The sequence below is a fragment of the Wickerhamomyces ciferrii genome, contig 00034, assembly GCF_000313485.1.
Source record: "Wickerhamomyces ciferrii WGS project CAIF00000000 data, strain NRRL Y-1031 F-60-10, contig 00034, whole genome shotgun sequence".
Lineage (NCBI taxonomy): Eukaryota > Fungi > Ascomycota > Saccharomycetes > Phaffomycetales > Wickerhamomycetaceae > Hansenula > Hansenula ciferrii.
This window is the reverse complement of record NW_011887706.1, coordinates 319-20454: the sequence shown is the minus strand read 5'-3', so window position 1 is coordinate 20454 and position 20136 is coordinate 319. Positions and strand designations below refer to the sequence as shown.

The 20136-nt window shown below is 28.9% G+C and overlaps 10 protein-coding genes across 10 annotated transcripts; 3 read left to right on the top strand and 7 right to left on the bottom strand.

Moving 5' to 3' along the window:
• Positions 1-138: 138 nt before the first annotated feature.
• Positions 139-2322, bottom strand: UTP25 (rRNA-binding ribosome biosynthesis protein UTP25; the record flags this gene model as incomplete). Its single annotated transcript, XM_011277768.1, has 1 exon — positions 139-2322. The coding sequence occupies one exon, from the start codon at positions 2320-2322 to the stop codon at positions 139-141; it is 2184 nt and encodes a 727-aa protein (XP_011276070.1).
• Positions 2323-2757: 435 nt separating this feature from the next.
• UBP1 (ubiquitin-specific protease UBP1) lies at positions 2758-4890 on the bottom strand (the record flags this gene model as incomplete). The annotated part of the gene is made up of 1 exon (XM_011277767.1): positions 2758-4890. The coding sequence occupies one exon, from the start codon at positions 4888-4890 to the stop codon at positions 2758-2760; it is 2133 nt and encodes a 710-aa protein (XP_011276069.1).
• Positions 4891-5792: 902 nt separating this feature from the next.
• Positions 5793-7241, bottom strand: PUB1 (Pub1p; the record flags this gene model as incomplete). The annotated part of the gene is made up of 1 exon (XM_011277766.1): positions 5793-7241. One exon carries the CDS (start codon positions 7239-7241, stop codon positions 5793-5795), a length of 1449 nt encoding a protein of 482 aa, XP_011276068.1.
• A 775-nt stretch (positions 7242-8016) lies between these two features.
• Positions 8017-9048, top strand: CAB2 (phosphopantothenate--cysteine ligase CAB2; the record flags this gene model as incomplete). Its single annotated transcript, XM_011277765.1, has 1 exon — positions 8017-9048. The coding sequence occupies one exon, from the start codon at positions 8017-8019 to the stop codon at positions 9046-9048; it is 1032 nt and encodes a 343-aa protein (XP_011276067.1).
• Positions 9049-9160: 112 nt separating this feature from the next.
• BN7_1578 (SAM complex subunit SAM50) lies at positions 9161-10720 on the bottom strand (the record flags this gene model as incomplete). The annotated part of the gene is made up of 1 exon (XM_011277764.1): positions 9161-10720. The coding sequence occupies one exon, from the start codon at positions 10718-10720 to the stop codon at positions 9161-9163; it is 1560 nt and encodes a 519-aa protein (XP_011276066.1).
• A 563-nt stretch (positions 10721-11283) lies between these two features.
• Positions 11284-13575, bottom strand: BN7_1577 (C2H2-type zinc finger protein; the record flags this gene model as incomplete). The annotated part of the gene is made up of 1 exon (XM_011277763.1): positions 11284-13575. One exon carries the CDS (start codon positions 13573-13575, stop codon positions 11284-11286), a length of 2292 nt encoding a protein of 763 aa, XP_011276065.1.
• Positions 13576-14125: 550 nt separating this feature from the next.
• On the bottom strand, positions 14126-15406 carry TRM12 (tRNA(Phe) (4-demethylwyosine(37)-C(7)) aminocarboxypropyltransferase; the record flags this gene model as incomplete). Its single annotated transcript, XM_011277762.1, has 1 exon — positions 14126-15406. One exon carries the CDS (start codon positions 15404-15406, stop codon positions 14126-14128), a length of 1281 nt encoding a protein of 426 aa, XP_011276064.1.
• A 288-nt stretch (positions 15407-15694) lies between these two features.
• SDS3 (Sds3p) lies at positions 15695-16631 on the top strand (the record flags this gene model as incomplete). The annotated part of the gene is made up of 2 exons (XM_011277761.1): positions 15695-15731; positions 15829-16631. 2 exons carry the CDS (start codon positions 15695-15697, stop codon positions 16629-16631), a joined length of 840 nt encoding a protein of 279 aa, XP_011276063.1.
• Positions 16632-17583: 952 nt separating this feature from the next.
• Positions 17584-19203, top strand: KTR7 (putative mannosyltransferase; the record flags this gene model as incomplete). The annotated part of the gene is made up of 1 exon (XM_011277760.1): positions 17584-19203. The coding sequence occupies one exon, from the start codon at positions 17584-17586 to the stop codon at positions 19201-19203; it is 1620 nt and encodes a 539-aa protein (XP_011276062.1).
• A 96-nt stretch (positions 19204-19299) lies between these two features.
• On the bottom strand, positions 19300-19611 carry BN7_1573 (histone H4; the record flags this gene model as incomplete). The annotated part of the gene is made up of 1 exon (XM_011277759.1): positions 19300-19611. The coding sequence occupies one exon, from the start codon at positions 19609-19611 to the stop codon at positions 19300-19302; it is 312 nt and encodes a 103-aa protein (XP_011276061.1).
• Positions 19612-20136: the final 525 nt, after the last annotated feature.

Sequence of the window (20136 nt, the reverse complement as noted above, 5' to 3'; positions counted from 1 at the left end):
CGGTAGGACCCACACTAGACTCTTTTTTATTCGGTGCCGGTTTTATAAAAAGAACTTTATTTGACATATAATCATTTTACCAGAAAACATTGACAGATGATTGTTAAAAATTATGTCTATATATTATAATACAATTTTCTATCTAAACTCATAAAACTCATTTTGTCCATGGGTAAGCACTGGTGCTCTTTCACTACCAACAATTCTTTCAATAGCTAATGAATCCCATTTGGAATATAATATACGAACATTTGAAATATTAAAATCTGCAATTCCTTCATAAACTGAACGACCAATTGATGAAACTAATTCTGTATAGAAAATTGGATTATTTGGTACCCCGTACATGAATATATTCTTAACACCTTTTAAATCAAATCTTCTATAATGATGTAATCTTTCACTATAAAGTAGAATTTTTCTTCTACCTTGTTGAAATAATGCACGAGCTTTAGTTAAATCCTTTTGTTCAGTGTATTCATCTGTATCAACAAATAATAATGAAGTCTTATTATGTAAATAATTCTTAACTCTTAAGAAATCACTATATAATGGGATATAAATCAATAACCCATCTTCATAGGTAGTTGATTTAGATAATGATGGTACAATAACTGATTTGAAATGATTAAATCTTGCATCTGGTTCATCAATTGGACTTGAACTTTCAAATCTATTAAATATTTGCCTTATTTTCAAACCAACTTTTGACATTGAACAATCTTTTGTATGAATAATTGGTCTAAATCTATATTTCCCAAATATATTTTGTGATTTACTCAATAAATTATTTACATTTGGAGTATTATATTCTGTAAATACCAATGTTTGTCTAAATAATTTAGCTTGATCATTTATACTCCACATTCTAACTCTACCAAAATCTGTATCATGTAAATTTCCTGGAATTTTATTAACATGTTTTAATACAGTCAAGACGTGATCCCAATTTTGTAATTCAATTGCATTAGCATTGTCAACAACAAGAACTTCAATACTACTTAAGAAATCACCATCTTTCTTTTTTTTATCTGGGTTTTCAAGAATGAATTGTAAACCTAATGGTGAAGCTAAGATAATATCTGATTGATAAAATGATGAAAATAATTTCATTGATTTTCTTGTGAATTTGATACCAATTCTAAAATCATCATGATTATTACCTTCAAATAAATTTCTAAAATCTTCAGGTTTATTATCTGGTGGTGTTGAATCATCAAAAAATTCATTTTTAAATCTTTTTTGTTTTTCAACTTGTTCAACTCCACTCATTGAAATCATATTTTCAACAACTTTATAACAATGATTTCTACTTGGTAATAAGATCAACACTTTTGGTCTTGTAAAACCTTGATCCCTAAATTCTTTTTCATCTTCTGGTTTGATTTTACCTTCTGAAATTTTTTCATTTTGAATAGAAACTTTACCATTATTTTTCATAATACGATCACGAGTTTTGAAAACATGATTTAAACAATGCAATGAATATAATTTTCTATAATCTTCTTGTTTGGAAAAATGTTGGTACGGGAAAAGAACATCTTTATATGAAAACATTGGATCAGTAACTAATTTAGAAATATCTGTATCTAAAGCTTCAGGAAACTTGGATTTGAAAGGTTCTAATAATCTTGATTTGATTTTATAATCATTTAGATTTGAATGGGTTGGAATTTCTTTATATTTTGTTGATGATGAAGTAGATGGTAATGAAACAATTGAAGAATAATCATCATGTGTATTTTTACTATTGCTCCATTTCTTTGCAGATTTTAAAGCTTCAGATGCTTCATCCAAATATTTTTCTGATGATGATGCAAAATGATATTCAAATGGATCACTTAAATCTTCATCTTCCGAGTCATAATCAAATTCTGGTTCAACATCTTCTTCATCTTCTTCTCCTTCATCTTCTTGTTGGTTCTCTTCGTCATCATCTTCTTCATCATCTTCTTCATCTTCCAATTCTTCAACTTCTGAAGCTTCTTCGTCTTCATCACTTTCAGATTCATCTTCAACTTGTTCAGCATTTAATAAAGTCAACAAAGCATCATAAGCCTTCCCTTTATCATCTCTATCAAATTCTTCACCACGATTACTATCATCTCCTATTTCACTACCGCTATCTTCATGATCGTCTTCATCTTCAGCTTCAACTTGTTCAAATTTTGAAGGTCTTTTAGCAGTTCTTGTAACAGTTCTATATTCAGATCTACCTCTACCTCTATTTCCGTTTATCTTAGCCTTCTTGGTTGGTGCTTCAGGAGAATGATCATGTTGATCTCTTTTTCTTCTCTCCTTTCTGGCGTCACTTGAACCCATCTTTTGCGGTTTTAATTACTTGGTTTTCTTTTTAGTAGAATTCTGTATTAACTGTGTGTTATTATGTAGACAATTTTTTTTTCAGCTCATCGGGTCGCGAAAACATTAAGAAACAGAGAATCATCTAAGTAATCTTTGAAATGAAAAATCACCAACTTTAAGAAGTTTTGAATCATCCTTCTTCAAATACTCAAACTCCAGTGTTGTATAATAACAGAATATTGCACATGTAGGTTTTCTAATGAAGTGACTCAATTTGGAAGCTCTTAGAAAACGTACTAATGGTATCATAATAAAACTTTAACGTACGTTATATGATAACATGATAACCGTTGTTTTTATTGATATACAAGAACATTATTAAATTTATCAGTAACATGGACATGTTAAATTGTATTATTAATTATATATTAAACATTTTAATTAGTTAAACAATCACAAGTTTGCAATAGTTTGCGCCAAATTATTACCTTCTTCAGATTCATCATTAATTTCTTCTTCTTCTAGTTCGTTATCAGATTTAGAATCTTCCTCTTCATTATCTTCTTCCTCATCAGATTCACCTGAAATCTTTACATCTTGAACCTCATTTTCTAAATCTTCTAAATCTTCTTCTTCTTTACTTAAAGAATCTAATTCATAAAATAACATAAAGACACCAGGTGCTGATAAAACTTCATCTTCATCAACAATATCAATAGTTTCATCTGAAGTTCTCCACCAAACACCTCTAAATTTTCTATATGCAATATAATGACCATAATTATGTGTACCATAATGAACAATAACTGAACGTAAGGCATAAACTAAAGGACCTGATAAATCTTGTTTTTCTATAGTTGTTGGTATAGATGTTGAATTTGTTGGATAAGTTCTTTCTTCTTCTTCTTCAGAATCTAAATCAGAATCTGATCCATCTGAGTTTAATTCAGTTGTTTTTGTTTTCAAAGATTCTTGAGTTTGTTTTTCAGATTCATCATCATCTTGCTTTTCTGAACCTTCTGGTGTTTCCAAAGAAGATGAAGATTGGTTGTGTTGATCTTGAGCTTGATCATCATCTTCATCTTGTACATCTTCATTTTCCTCTTGTAAATCATGAACAACTTTTTTAGATAATGGTAATCTTGCATCTGTATTAATATCATTTGGTTCAGCAACAAAAGGATCTAAATCTAATTTTAAAGGGAAAACAACCTTTGCATTATTTTTACGAACTCTATAAGTCATTGGATCGAAAACTGATCTATTAATATGAATTGCTAATAATGGTGGTGGTCGACTTATTAAAATTTGTTTTGCTTTTGAACATTTCTTTATCATATTTTCAGTATGTAATTTTTTAAAAATTTCATCATCAATGATTGGTTTTTGTAATTCATTTTTAATTTCACCAATTCTAGTTTTTAATAAATCAATTAATTTTTCACTTTTATTCTCCTTGGATTCTAATATTTGTAAATGATTTGTTTGATAATCTAAAACAGCATTTAATGCACATCTATTACAATCAACCCCCTCAATAATTTCAGGTTCAATCCAAGTTTTCAATAAATCAGTTAATTTTAAAGCACTATAATTATCAGGTGGTAAGTTTAAACTTAATCCACTAATAACACTATAACGAATTCCACCCATTTCACCACATTGTAAACAACCAATTCTTTCAGCTGATAAACCATCAACAGGAGTTATCAAATTAAATTGTGAAGATTTTAAATTGGCATCTTGTAAATTTGGATCAATTTGTGAAGATGGAATATAAACAGGTCCTAAATGACCTAATTGTTCAATACCATGAACAGCATCTGAAGGTAACTCGGTATTATAAATTGGTTCTGTTTTATTTGTTGTTGATGATGATGAATGTATTTTTTTATAATCAGATTCTAATTCACTTAATAAAGATTGGAAAAATTCTTGTGCATCTTCTTGATTATAACCCAACAGGAAATTTTTATTTGGAGACTTTGTCATTGTTTTCAACATTGGATTTGTTTTATAATCATGATTTTTACTAAAATGTTTTGAATTCAAATGATCCAACAATTTTTTAAATGCAATGGTGAAATCTACTTCTTTTGATTTAGATTCTTCATCTAGATAATCCATTAATGAATTTGATGATGCTAAACTTTGTAAAACAGAATTCATAAAACATGTGTTACCATCATTTATTAATCCACCAATATTACCACCTTTTTTTTGAACTTTTTGATAAGTTGGATCATTTTTCTTATCAAATCTGAATCTTCTACGATTCATAAAATTACCTCTTGAAGAATTATTAAACATTGAATCCCAAATATAATTTAAAATTGAAGGTTTTAAAAAAAATAAAGTTGTTGGAATACCTAATGCAATTAAAGTAAATAAAAGATTTTTCCAATTTTTCCACAATGGACTAGTAGTTGATATTAATTTAGACAATGTAGAATAATTATTATTATCTAATTGATTCAAATAAGCTAATTTATCAGTTGATATAGCTAAAGTTTTTGATATTAAATTGAATAAGGAGAATGCAAATATGACTAGAGAAAAATATGATTTGGATGATATATGCAACATATAGATTGATTTTTTTTGGTCCTTCAAGACATACACTTGGAAATTAATGAATCAACAAGTTTAAACCTTCAAAATGAGAAAAAAGAACGATTGAATCAAAATTTGAATATAATTGATCTTTCTAATATTATCCAAGATCTCAAATAACCGGACTTGTAACCACAATAAAAATTGGTAAAATTTCAAAAGTTCACACAAGAAACAGCAGCGCTTGACCTAAGAAAGGATGATAACCAACAATTTGAACCCACTTTAGAGCAGTTTTCCCTTTTAATTTTTAACCACTTTAGAGAACATTTTTATTAAAAGACCTCATCGATTGTGAATTTTTTTGATGGAAAAAAAAACATGCAAGGCCGGAAATTTGAATAATTCCGGTCACATATAAACTAAAATTATACTCAATTTAATACTGAATGAAGACTTATATCCATGATTGAACGAGTTTAAAGCGTTTTATAAGTATGACGTACTCCTAGTGTTGGATTTAGCCATATTGTGTGCTTTTTTTCGAGTCAAAAGAGTGGATATACGGTATGTTAGGGAAACAATTAGTCTTCAAATTTAATAGCTAGATATACAAAGATCTTTATTCATTAGAGTTTTATAATACTAGTAAATGATCTAGTATGTTTGCAAATTTCGATAAAATCAAAAAACGTATAATTAAAAGGATAAAGTAAAAAGGAAAATATAAAAAAGGATATAAGAGAGTAAAATAAAAAAAATAAAAATTCAACAAAGAAACACTAAACAATAAATCAAATTCAAATCAAAATCAAAATTAAAAATCAAATTGATAAATCAGCAACTGGTAAGACAACAAAAGTAAAGAAAATAAAATCAAAATCAACATCTATATAACTTTTTATTTTTTTCTATCTTTAAAGTTTTTTTCACAATTAACGACCTTGATAAATAACAGGACCATAATTTTGATATTGAACATTATGATTAATTCTATCTTTACCCCAACCAGTTTTCAAAGGACGACCATTTATAATTAATCCAGATAATTGAACAATAGCTAAAGCAGCACGTTCATGAGAATCATATTTAATAAATGCACAATTTTTTTCTTGATGAAATTTTAAATCAACAATATAACCAAAGTTTTGTACTAATGGAATTAAATCATTTTGTGTTGTATATGGAGTTAAATTACCTAAATAAACTGTTGTTAACCATGATGGGGTTTTTCTCAAGACTAAATCATAAGATTGTGGTGAAACAATGTTTAAACCTGTTGCAACTGTTGGAACTGCACCTGCTGGTGTGATTGTTAATGGAGTTGGTGCACCTGGTGCGCCTGAAGTTGTAGTACCAGTTAATGAAGTTGAACCATTAATTAATCCATTTGGATTTATATTTGTGAATCCATTTGTAGAATGTAAACCATTTGTTTGATAACCATTTAAATGATGATTATGATGTCCATTATGATGACCACGATGATTATAACCATTATTTCTATGATGATGACCATTATGATGATTATTATGATGATGATTATGATGACCATTATGACCATGATTATTATGTTGTTTATGAGAAGCCCAATTTAAACGAACTTGTCTATTACCAATTTGTGAACCTTGTTTTGTTGTTAAAGCTAATTCAGCATCTTGTTGATTTGTAAATGAAACAAATCCATAACCTCTTGAACGACCACTTTGCATATCCCACATAACATGAGCTTGTACAAGTGATTTATATTCATTAAAAGCAGCTTTTAATTGTTCATCATCAATTTCAGTTGATAAATCACCAACAAAGATATTAAAATGTTCAGAAGAATTTTTAGCTTGTTGAGATTGATAAGCCCAATTAATACTAATAACTGAATTTTGTAAAGTTTTATTATTTAATTCTTGAAATGCATTTGAAGCATTTAATTCATTTTGAAATTCAATAAATGCATAATTAAAATTTTGTTTATTTTTATCAAAAAGAATTTTAACATTATCAATTTCACCATGTTGAGAAAATATTTCACGTAATTGATCTTCACTAATAGTTTTATCTAAGCCACCAACGTATAAGATCTTGTTTGAAACTTCACGACCACCTTGAGTAGCTAAAGCAGGTTGAACTTCAGGTTGTTGTTGTTGTTGTTGTTGATGGGATTGTTCACTATTTTGTTCACCATTGTGTTCATTTGATGAATCACCATTTTGTTGTTCATTTTGTTTGGTGTCTTTAATTGATTCAGAAGTTTCATCTTCACCATTTGAATCACCACTAACTTCATTTTTTAGTAAATCTTCTTTGACATCCTTTTGGACTTCATTTTGAGTATCATTTTGTTGTTGTTGTTGATCAACAACTTGTTCATGTTCTTCAGTAGTCATTATTGATATTAATTATTAAAATTGAAATTCTATTGTTTTAAAACACGTAATATAAAAACCAGTAATTTATTTCAAAAACTAAAAAAAGTAATTTGTAGCTTGTCTATTGCAGTATGGTATTGTAGCTTTGACCCTTTGATAAAAATTGAGAGTAAATGAGCGACTTTATTCAAAGTTATATGAATATAATAAAACTGAGTGAATTAATTAAACCTTGAAACGAGAAGTTTATAAAAAAATGTCGTTTTCAGCGGGACCTTGGTATAAAAAACAGGGGGTAATAATATGGTAGAGAGCGACTGGAAGGGAGAGCGTAACAGGGACTTCTTCTGGCTGATTTGAGCTGTTCTTTTGTGGTTTTTGGTGGTTGAATTGTGGTTGGTTTGAAGGTTTTCTGGTATTTAAATCCTTGTTTATCTTTTCGTTGGAATGTTGACTTTCCGAATGCGGTAATTACACTGTGCATCAACACACAATCAGGGGTTATATGGTGAGTTTCCAAGCAGTAATTAGACCATTTTGTAGGGAATTTTATGAATATTTATTATACAAAATATCAGCTTTCTAACCGTGTAATTGGTGTTGCAAACCATAGATTAATCATTATCTCATACTAAAATTAAACAGCAGGGTAACATTTCCGCGAAAATAGTATAATGTATACGATAATTATAAATTATATTAATAAACGAATATTCAAATTATATTAGAATACCATCATTCCAATCAGTTTAAACTACTTTTGTATTTAAAAGATCAACTCAATCACATCGGAATGTCCAAGAACCTTCACACCAGTGCACCAGATACAGACACAGCCATTGACAGAAATGTGCCCGAATTCCCAGTGGCTCAGGATTCTGATGAACAAAACTATTTCAAGACAAATCAACCACCTTCATATTTAGATCAATTACATAAATCAACTAAAGAATTCATTCAATTTCATAAGGACCAAGGTAAAGGAAGAAAAGTGGTACTGGTCACTTCTGGTGGTACTACTGTCCCATTGGAAAATAATACTGTTAGATTTATTGATAATTTTAGTGCTGGTACAAGAGGTGCTACAAGTGCTGAATATTTTCTTGAAAATGGTTATGCTGTGATTTTTTTACATCGTGAATTCTCTTTATTACCTTATTCAAGACATTATAGTCATACTACAAATTGCTTTTTAGATTATATGACTGAAATTAATGGTGAATTAAGAATTGATCCTAAATATAGTGAAACTATGCATAAAGTTTATAAAAAATATAATGATGCAAGAGATCAAAATTTATTATTATTATTACCTTTTACTACAGTGAATCAATATTTATTTTCATTAAGAGAAATTTCAAAACTTTTGAATCTTGTTGGTGGTAGAGCTCTTTTCTATTTAGCTGCTGCTGTATCTGATTTTTTTTTACCACATTCAAAATTACCAGAACATAAAATTCAAGCTCAAGATCATAATGGTGGGAAATTAGTGGTTAATTTAGATCCTGTTCCAAAATTTCTTAGAAGATTAGTTGATAGTTGGGCTCCAGGTTCATTAATTACAAGTTTTAAATTAGAAACTGATAAATCTATATTAATTAAAAAATCAAATCAAGCTTTAGATCGTTATAATCATCAATTAGTTATTGGTAATTTATTACAAACTAGGAAAAAAGAAGTTGTTTTCGTAACAAAAGATCCAAAAATTGAACCTGAATGGTTTAGATTAAGTGATGAAGAAGTGGAAAAAGGTGTTGATATTGAAAGTTTAATAATTCCAGCAGTTATAAAAGTTCATGAAGATTGGATCAAAAATCACGAGTAAATAAATTAATATGTTCTCCTTACATATAGCATTAAAAAAATATACCTTACATCTAAGAAATCATATAATTTTTCTATATACATATATAATGAAATGAAGTTTTTTAGTGTTTTCACATGAATGATAAACCAATACCATATTGTAATCCTTTTCTTATAGAATCATTTTCATGTGCAGTAACAGGTAAAACAAAATTTAATTCAAATCTTGCAACTGGATGTTTAAAAACTATACCTGTTCCAATCCCAATTGAAGGTTCATTAATTAATTCTTTTAATGTAGTTGTAAAATTTTCATTTTTATCTAATGGTATTAATCTACCAAAATTTATAAAATTATGAAATTTAAAATTTGATTCTTTACTAACAAATGGTAATCTATGAAATGTACTTAATCCACCACTTAAGAAAATATCACCACCAAGTGTATCATTAAAATTTCTTGGTCCTAATCCATTGAAAAAAAATCCACGAATATCATTTGGACCACCTAAATAAAATCTATCCATTAAATGTGTTGTCTTATTTAAACTATATAACCAACCACCTCTTAATGATAAATTAATTATATGATCACCATCAATAAAATTTCTTGCAATTTGAGATTCAAAACTTTGTTTTAGGAATTTTGAAGTATTTAAATTTGGTAAAATTCCTGAAATTTCATTAACAAGGGAAAAATAATCACCTTTAGTTGGTAAAGTTCTATCATTTCTTGAATCATATGCAAATTTATAAATAAAACTTGTTTTAAAATCATCTCCTGCATGGAATAAAATATTATTACTTGCCATTGGACTAACATTTGTAATACTTCTTAAAATATTTTCAATTGAAAATTCATGATTTATAAGTCCTTGATCTTGATTTTTACCATTTGGTATATTCATTGAAACAATTTTATTATTCATCCCTTTAATTAATTGTTCATGAGATGACCAATCAATTTTCCTACTTGTAAAAAATAAACTATTATCAAATTTCCAATTTGTATTTGATCCAAAACCTGGACTTGAATAATTTAATAAATATGATGATCTTGTTCTTGTCCCTGTGGTAGCATCTAATATTAAATTTTCACCACCTCCAAAGATATTACGGAATTGGAATGTCATATAACCATCACCTTCACCATTTCCAATATTTGTACCTGTTTTAGCCATAAATTTTTTAACTGGAATTAATTTTATATGTGGAATAATTTCAATTGAATTTTCTGGATAATAACCTGATTTAAAATTTAAACCTGTTCCTGTGGTTAATTGAATAGCTAAATTTTCCACTGCACCAGATTTGAAAAAATTCCCACTAACAGTATCTATATTATTTAATAAATTGTTTAAATTATTTGATTTATTTATAAATGGTAAGATTTGCTTTGTAAGGAAATCATCTCTAAATTGTTCTGTACCTTCAATTTGAACATTTGAAACATAAATAGCTCTTTGTGAATTATTACGGAATATTTCCTCTAAGAAATTTTGTCCTTGTTGATTTATTATTTTTTGTTTTTCTATAGCTATTTTATCTAATGTTGAAAGTTCAGCTTCTTTTGGTTTGAAACCTTGAGATATTCTATTAATCACCTGTTGAAAGTTGTTAGTACACTGTTCTTTGGAATACCATGTAGTTCCTATACTCACACTATCATCCTCTTTGAGATCTATAGACATTGTTTTATCGATGTGTGATCCTGGTGGTTCAAGTAGTTCCAATATAACACTTCAGATCTTATTATATTAATGAAAAGTTCAATCAACACGACACCCGCACACCACATAATAAGCATATAAACTACAACATTTCAAACATTCAAAAACAATTCATAAACACATCAATTGACAATATATAAAAATTTCAAATATAAGGATATAATATAATACATACTTATGAACCTTTAAACAGAAAAAATCAGATTCATAATCATTCTATAGAGATACCAGAACGTGTTAATATAAAAAAAAATTCAAAGAACAAAAAATTAAGAATAATATAAAAAAAAGAATAACTTTAAACAAATAATCATAGCATCAAGCACACAGAATATTATAAAAGGATATAATCAAGCAAAATATGAGATCAAATTAAATTTCTGGTAATCTTATAGACAATAACAAAAACAATAAAGGGTAATAAATATTGAATATAAAAATTCATTCTGTGCACCTTTTTTCTAAAATAGATTTTTTTAATCATAACATAAACAACAACCGAAAACACTTAAACGACATCAATGCTATTCAAAATCACTTCCATTATCACTTATCCCACTATTTGGTGAATTCCCACCATTAAATAAACCAGGAAATTGTTGATATAATCCATCAGGAAATTGACTATTATTAACTTCTAATTTAGGTACGGTTAAATTATCACCATTACCACCTTCTGCAACAGATTTTGCCTTTTCACGTTCATGTTCTTCAACAAGAGGTCTAATACATTCTTTACCAGCTTCAGTTTTAAAATGTCTACCTAATGCATCAGTTCTTGCAAATTTTTTACCACAACCCCATGGTGTTTTACCATCTGCTAAAAATCCACGACATTCATATCTTTTTTTACCACTATGTAAATCTTCATGACGTTTTCTATCATGTTGTCTTGCAAATGCCTTACCACAAACTGTACAAACAAATGGTCGTTCATCTGTATGAGTTCTTAAATGTGATTTTAAATTATAAGGTCTTGTAAATCTTTTATCACATAAATGACATGCATAAATAGATGGATGTTTTTGAACTCTTCTATTTGATTGATTTGGTGATGCCAATTCCAACATTTTTTCACGATTTTGTGATAAAGATCGACTACGATCACTTGTTGCACCACCTCCAGGACTTGTACCACCTGTTGTTCTTGATGTAGAATTTGATCTTGATCTTGATTGACGACGTTGACGACCTTGTCTCATGTTTGAATGTTGTTGATCTTCAGGTTTTAATAAATCAGATGGTGAACCATCATTTGGTGATAATAAATTTGCATAATGACCAGATTTCATATTTTGTGAAGAATTTGAATTTGCTCTTGAATGATTTGGTGAATTATTTGGTGATGATCTATTTGAACTAAATAATGATGGTGTTTTTTTAGATGCTTCTTCTGGTGCTGCATCAATTGATATAGTAACTGGTGAAGGTTGACTCATTAAATTATTAGTTTGTAAATTTTCTTCAGTTAATCTATTAAATTGATTACTTAACAAATCTATTTCATTTGAATTTGAACCATTAACATCATTAAAATCATTTTGAACATCTAAAAATCCTCCAGTTTGTGATAATACATCATCATCTACACCAAAATGTGATGGAGAATAAGCAGATAAATATGGAGATCCACCAACTGATGATAAATCACTCAATGCAGAATTTGATGGTGAAGTACGTAAACCTTGAAATGCTGCACTACCAAAATCTGGGGCTAATAAATTTGAACTATCATTTGAAGTTTGAGCTTGTAAAAATGCACCACTATTTCCTCCTATACCTCCATTAAATTGTGGATCCATTAAACCTTGTGTACTTGATGAACTATATTGTAAACTTTGTTGTTCAAGCGTGCTTGGAACATATGATTGTTGTTGTTGTGAAGTATTAGATAAATTATGATTATGATTACTTCTTTTAGATATTTCATCTTGTGGAGGTGTTGATATTATCATTGGTGGTGGTGAAGTATAACTATGATTGGATTGTGATTGTGATCCATTAGAATTGAGATGTGTTAAGTTTGGTGTGTTCAATTGTATTGGACTATTGTTATTACTATTTTGTTGTTGAGGATAGAATTGATCACCAAAATTTCCAAAATTTCTTAATTGATTATTTACAGATAAGACATTTGTTGGTGAATTTAACATATTTAATTCATCAAGAAACAATGAAACATCATCTGTCTGTTGTATATGTGAGCTTTGACCTTGATTTTGTTGATGTTGGTGTTGTTGATGTTGTTGTTGGTGTTGATGATGATGTTGTTGTTGTTGAGGTATTGAAGATGAAGATGAAGTTTGTTGAGTATTTAAGGTTAAATCAGTATGAGAATTTGCCTTGTGTAAATTATAATCAAGTTTGAAACCAGGAACTGGACTATGTTGACTGGGTTGAACAACTGGTATTTGAGTTTGAATGGAAAGGTTTGGTTGTTGTTGGTTTGAAATTGGATTTAGTCCAGAATTTGATACATTTTGAGTGGCTTGAGCTTTTGCTTGAGCTTGAGCTTGTTGAGCTTGTTGTATTTGGATTTGAGTTTGAGGATGTAATTGTTGTTGACTCAAATGTTGAACATTCTGACCTCCATACATCTTTTGATTAAAATTTGGGAATGTATTTGAAGAATTACTAGGTAAAAATTGTGATAATCCAATTGGTGAGTTCAAATTTGTAGTTGAACTTGGTGAAAAGTTAACAAATTGATCAAAGCTTTCAGTACCTTGATTATTGTTATTGTTATTATGATTCAAATTCCCATTGTCATAGGTAAATTCATCCGATGTCTCGGCCTTGATGTTGTAGTTTGGCATTATCTATAAGCAAGTCTTCCTATTCACACGACTCTAAAAAAGCAATCTCTTTTTTGCTCACACTCTCTGGTAAAGCGTCTCTATATGTCTTTCTCTTTGAAACAATCTTGATAAATCTTTCACCTTTCTTTCTCTCTTGTGTTGACTTTAGGTAGCTTTTTTTCTGCTAATCAAAAAGAAATAGTCAACAATTGGGAAAACAAACCAGCAAAAACACACGAATAGTAGTACAATCTCTAGCAACACAACCTTCTTTTAGCACTGAGCAATAACAAACACGACCTATTCACGATGAGATCTCTTAAAAGAAAGATGTCTTTATCACACTAAATTAGACAGACTGCGTTGTTCCTGAGTTGCAAATGCCAATCACCACCCACTTTGTTTGGCCTAAAAAAACGCTTTATTTTTTTTTTAATTTTTTAGACTGCGGATTATGTCAGTCATTATCAAATACCTGCGGACTTGTAACTACGCCCGCTACACTGCTACGCCTATAAAGTAGTATTATAATTAATGATTGGTTTGTATATTACCTACTGAGCCCTAACTATTTCACTAGGAAGTCTGCACAGATATGCCACACTCCAGGGGCGAATGTCTTGATCTTTTCTAGATGCAAGGGGAATATTTCCAACTGGTTCGGAGACTTATCTATGAGTGGTAATTGTCCTAGTTCTTTAGCTGTGGAATCCATGAATGTTGAAAGGTCTTCATCACTAATGTTTTCATGGATATGGATAGATGTACCAAGGTCCCTGTGTCTATTACTAAATTTGTTTATCAAAGTCAAAGTATGATCCCAACTTTGTCTTGAAGAAGGTAATAATCCCAAGTTTATATGACTTAAATTATGTTTAATTCCAAATTGTCTCAATCTTTCTAATGCTTGCTCATTACTTTCATTAAATATCCAACACTTGACATTTGGGTCAAATTCAACAACTTCATCCTTCCCAACAACTCTATAAGTAAATCCATTTTGTGAAACACCTTTTATAAGACCTTGAATACTCCATGGATTTAATTCAAAACAAAAAACTCTTGAAGCACCTAATTTTAAATAACTTAATGTAAAATATCCAATACCAGCATACATATCAATAACACTAGTACCTTGAACATCTTTAAAATTGTTTAAAATTCTTGCCTTTTCCTTAATATTACCCCGACTAAACATTGTATACCTTGGAGCCCATGATTGGAAAATTCCATTTTGAACAACTGTACACCAAAAAGCTTGATCAAAATCACTTTGTGTAGGTGAATCAAACATTTGGTCTGTTGGATCAGGTCCAAAATCACCATATATAGGTGATATATTGAAAGGTCTTCTCATTATATCTTGTTCAATTATTGGTTTATTAATTGCAATATGTGTAATTTGAGGGAATTGTTTTAATACTAATTGGAAAAATTCATCTTGGTTTATAATATTTAATGCTTCTTTCCATTCGATTGAATCAAAAGTATCTTGATTATTTATCAATAATAAAGGTGGATATAATGTATACTTTTTGGGTATTTTAGATATTAAATTTTCAATAGTTTGTGGAGATATTTTTTGAATTTGTAAATATTGGATTATAACTTGTGATAATGAATGGTTATTCTCATATTCACCTTTTGTTTCAACAGTTTCATACCGTATCACCCCTTCTAATTCCAATTCAATTTCATTTATTGATTCATAAGTTGTAGGAATGATAAATTCACCATTTTTTTTACTAATCTTTTGAGACTTATCCAGTTTCCCATGGTTATCCAATATATTCTTCACTTTCTTCACTAAACTCCCATCTTCAACAACAACTAAGACCTTCTTAACCATTTGCAACCAAACCACTTTAAATCTCTTGTATAAATCCTCTCAATCTATAAATTTCGAGCTGAGTATAATATATTTTTTTCCTTCTCGGTATTAAACGGTATTAATTGCTGACATAATCACTCACCCTACTTTTTTGTTTTTAGTCTCAAAATAACAAAAGTAAATAAATTCAATAAAGACGAGTTTTTGCACTTTTAAATTCAATTCAACAAAGAGAGGATTTTACTTTAATACACATATTACAATTTCAGATTCAGACAAGATACAAGACCAATTATCACATTTAAGATGGAACCAGCATATTATCCTCAGGCTCAGAATGATTGTATGTATTTATATTTTATGGTGTTTTCATAGTGATTCCCCTTCAAAGATCAAACATTGAATATATGAGAGAAATACTAACTTATTGATATTATTAGTGATATCCAAGAAGGATAAGAAGAGAGCTACTGTACAGAATAAGCTAAACAAGATTGATGAGGGCTTCAAATATGAAAAAGATTACCATTATCGTACCATGTTGCAAGATTTACAAAGATCATTAAGTACCATACATCAAGGAACAAATGAAGTACTTGTGGAACGTGTTAAAGATTTTGAAGAAAGAAGAGATTATGACTTAGTTGAATTGAGGCTATGGGAAGAATACCAAGTGAAAAGAACCGAAAGGGAATTTACTGAAGAAGTTGAAAAGGCAAATAATGAACATGATGAGATGGTAAAATTAGTTAAAGAAAAATTATATGCTAATTTAGAAAAACAAATTAAACTATTGAAAGAAGATAAGATACTACTGGATTTAGCAAATTCACATTCTTATAATATGGACACCACGTTAACAAATCAAAATGATTATCATAAAAATACAAGATCTTCAAATTCTCTCAAAGATAGTTCCATAAGTTCTATTGGATATTTAAGTGATAGAAGAGGTTTAAGAAGACGTGAACCAAACTATAATAGTACAAACAATGATGATAGTCATCTAAGTGCAAATGATTCAGGTAATAACTCATCATCTAAAAAGAGAAGAAAACCAAATGGAACAGGAAACAGTTCAGCTGAGGAAACTTATCAAAGTGATGCTGGTGATTTAAGTTCTATATTGTTTGGTGAAAAACCTGAGAAAGTACACACCAGACATTCATCTAAGGCATTTGTTCCGCCTATTGGGTTGAAAACTGAAGAAATTAATGACGATTTAGCATTGATGAAAAAATGAAAAAAAATTTAAGGGGTGTTGTCAAGAGGCTTGAATCATCTGTATACTGGTTATTACAAGAAGATGGTTTGGTTTTTTAATGCTTCAACTTCTTCCCATGTGTTCACTCTTTTAATTGTTTTAGAAGTTAGAGTATTGAATGTGATGTTTTACCATCTTATCTTCATTATAACATGGTTTGTACAAGTATATCTTATATGGGGGCTTCAAATAAATTTAATTCATCGCCGGAGTGTTTATCAAGCTTAAGAGGTCAAGAAATGAATGGTGAAAACTGTACTTATGATGAATATTTTGAATATATGGGAGAAAACTGCACCAATTCATAGCCTTGCAGTCTTACACTGGGGTTTTTATTACATTTGAAAGAGATCTATTTCTATTACTTTAAAGATATTGGATATCAACATTCAACTATAGCACATTGTCCATCAAATTCAATTAATCAATTGATATATAAACAAAGTGATAATTTTAAGTTTTCCAATGGTATATTTGACAAGTTTAATTGGTGGAATTATGATTCATCAAGATCATATGGAGTAGGGTGTAGGTGTAAATGTCCCTTGAGGAATAAAGATATTGAAGATAGTGAACATGATTTTTTAAAAAATTGGTTTTATATGAATAGTGATGGATACAAGAAAGATGAACCTATAGATATTGATGAGATTGAACAAAAAAATAGTGTATAAGATTTAGAAGATATCTCTTTTCATCATATTGAATTTTTCCATATAAAACTTTGCAGTAGCTCATATTGATAATTTTCATTTTTTACTTATGCTAAGCTTTCGTTAAAGCCTTTAAGAAATCTGTCAAAACTAAATCCGAAACTTTTATGAAAACCGAAAACAAAATCAGCCGCCAAACAAAACTTTTTAAATGAAACTTGATCAACAACAATCCAACTAAAGAGGTGGTCAAAAGATTCTTATGGAATAGAGGAAGTATGCTACACTTCACAAAGCAAAGAATACGGCTTTTCCAAAAACGCTCCATTAAAATCAATCAAATCCATTTGAAAATTGTTCCAATATTGATCATAATCATCACATTTATAATTGCAGGTTCAATTATATTAATAACAAATAGTGTTAAATCATCAAGAGCAAACGATAAGAATCCACATAGATCTCTTGTTAATTATAAAAGTAAGAAAGATTCACCATTCATAGAAGGTTGTGCTGATATATCCGCTTTAAAACAAGATGATTTAAGAGCAAATGCTACATTTGTTATATTGGCTAGAAATAATGAATTAAAAGATGTGTTATCAAGTATGGAATCATTAGAGAGACATTTTAATCAATGGTTTCAATATCCTTATGTTTTTTTAAATAATGTTGAATTTGATGAAAATTTCCAAAAAATTGTTAAAAATAATACAAATGCAAAAGTTGAATTTGGTTTAATACCTTCAAATCATTGGAAATTTGAAAATGAAGATTCTTGGGAATTTAAAGAAAGTGTTGAAATTCAAGGTGATCAAGGGATAATGTATGGACCTTTAAAAAATTATCATTCAATGTGTCGATTTTATTCTGGATTTTTCCATAAACATGAATTAGTTCGTAAATATAAATGGTATTGGAGAGTTGAACCTGATGTTAAATTTTTTTGTGATTTAACTTATGATCCCTTTTTAGAGATGGAAAAACATGGTAAGAAGTATGGTTTTACCATTATGATTAAAGAATTATGGGAAACTGTACCAAATTTATTTCGTCTGACAAATGGATTTATTAAAGAGCAAGGATTAAAGAAAAAATCATCATGGGATTTATTTGTTGAAAATATAAATAATAAATTTATATATAATAGAGGTGATTTTGATTCCAGGTATGGGAATTTACAAAATGAAGATGAAATAAGTGATCGTTTCTTGGAACTATTGAAAATTCAAGATTTATTGAAAAAAACTAAGAAATTTAATGGACAAAATGATGATTCCAAGTTACCAAATGATGAAATTAAAGAATTAATAACTAAAGCATCAACAACAAAGAAATTACCAAAACTGAAAGGTGAAGAAATTAATGGTGAACGATATAATTTATATCATTTTTGGTCAAATTTTGAAATTGCAAGAGTTGATCTTTGGGATAATCCAATATATGATGAATATTTCCAATATTTAGAAAGAACAGGTGGATTTTATAAAGAAAGATGGGGAGATGCACCAATTCATAGTCTTGCCTTGGGGTTTTTATTAAATTTAGAAGAAATTCATTATTTTAGAGATATTGGTTATCAACATACAACAATTGCACATTGTCCATCAAATTCATTGAAAAATCAATTAATATATAAACAAAGTGATAATTTCCAATTTCCTAATAAGAAACAAGATAAATTTTGGGAAAATTATGATTCACCAAAATCATATGGTGTTGGTTGTAGATGTAAATGTCCATCTGGACATAAAGATATTGAAGATAGTGATAATGATTTTTTGCAAAAATGGTTTGAATTAAATAGTGATGGATATCATAAACCAAGACCTATAAATATTAATAGAATAGAGAGATTAGTTAGGAAAACATATAGAAATGGTCAATTTGATAGATAAACTACAGGTTATTCTCCTTTATAACTTAAATTGAAACTAATATACAAATATACCCATAATAACCATCATTAAATAATTAAAACATTGAAAATCACCTTAGTTACCGAAACCATACAAGGTTCTACCTTGTCTTTTCAAAGCATAAACAACATCTAATGAAGTAACAGTTTTTCTTTTAGCATGTTCAGTATAAGTAACAGCATCTCTAATAACATTTTCTAAGAATGATTTTAAAACACCTCTAACTTCTTCATAAATTAAAGCAGAAATACGTTTAACACCACCTCTTCTTGCTAATCTTCTAATAGCTGGTTTTGTAATACCTTGAATGTTATCTCTCAAGATTTTTCTGTGACGTTTAGCACCACCTTTACCAAGACCTTTACCACCTTTTCCTCTACCGGACATTTTATTATATGTTTAATTAATTGATTAATTGATATAGAATTAAAGGAAAGTAAATGTGTTGATTGAAAGTGGATACTGGATTCCTTATATACAAATCTCAGTTCAATCACGGTACGCCATTTTGAAAATACCTACATTTCATTTATTTCATACATACATTAAAATCAAAACAAATCCACGATTAAACGCCAATTTTCATGGAAAGACACGTCAATTTTGAAAAGTAAACAATAGGAATTTACACGGTTGTGTTCTGAAGTTTACCACTGTGGATTATTGTTAAGTATGTGTTATAGTGGTAATTATGAGTACTGGAGATAAGAGTATACTCACAATTACACAGTGCACTATGTAAATCTCAGAACGTAAACAAATGAAATTTCTGTTCGCGAGTCGCGACTCGTGTCATTCCAGTGCTGAGATGTACAATAGTTAAGGGTGTGAACTGTGTGTAAATTTAGGTCTTTGTTTACATTTCATTGTATTTCCACAGCGGTTAATCAAATGTTTCCAATGTTTATCACT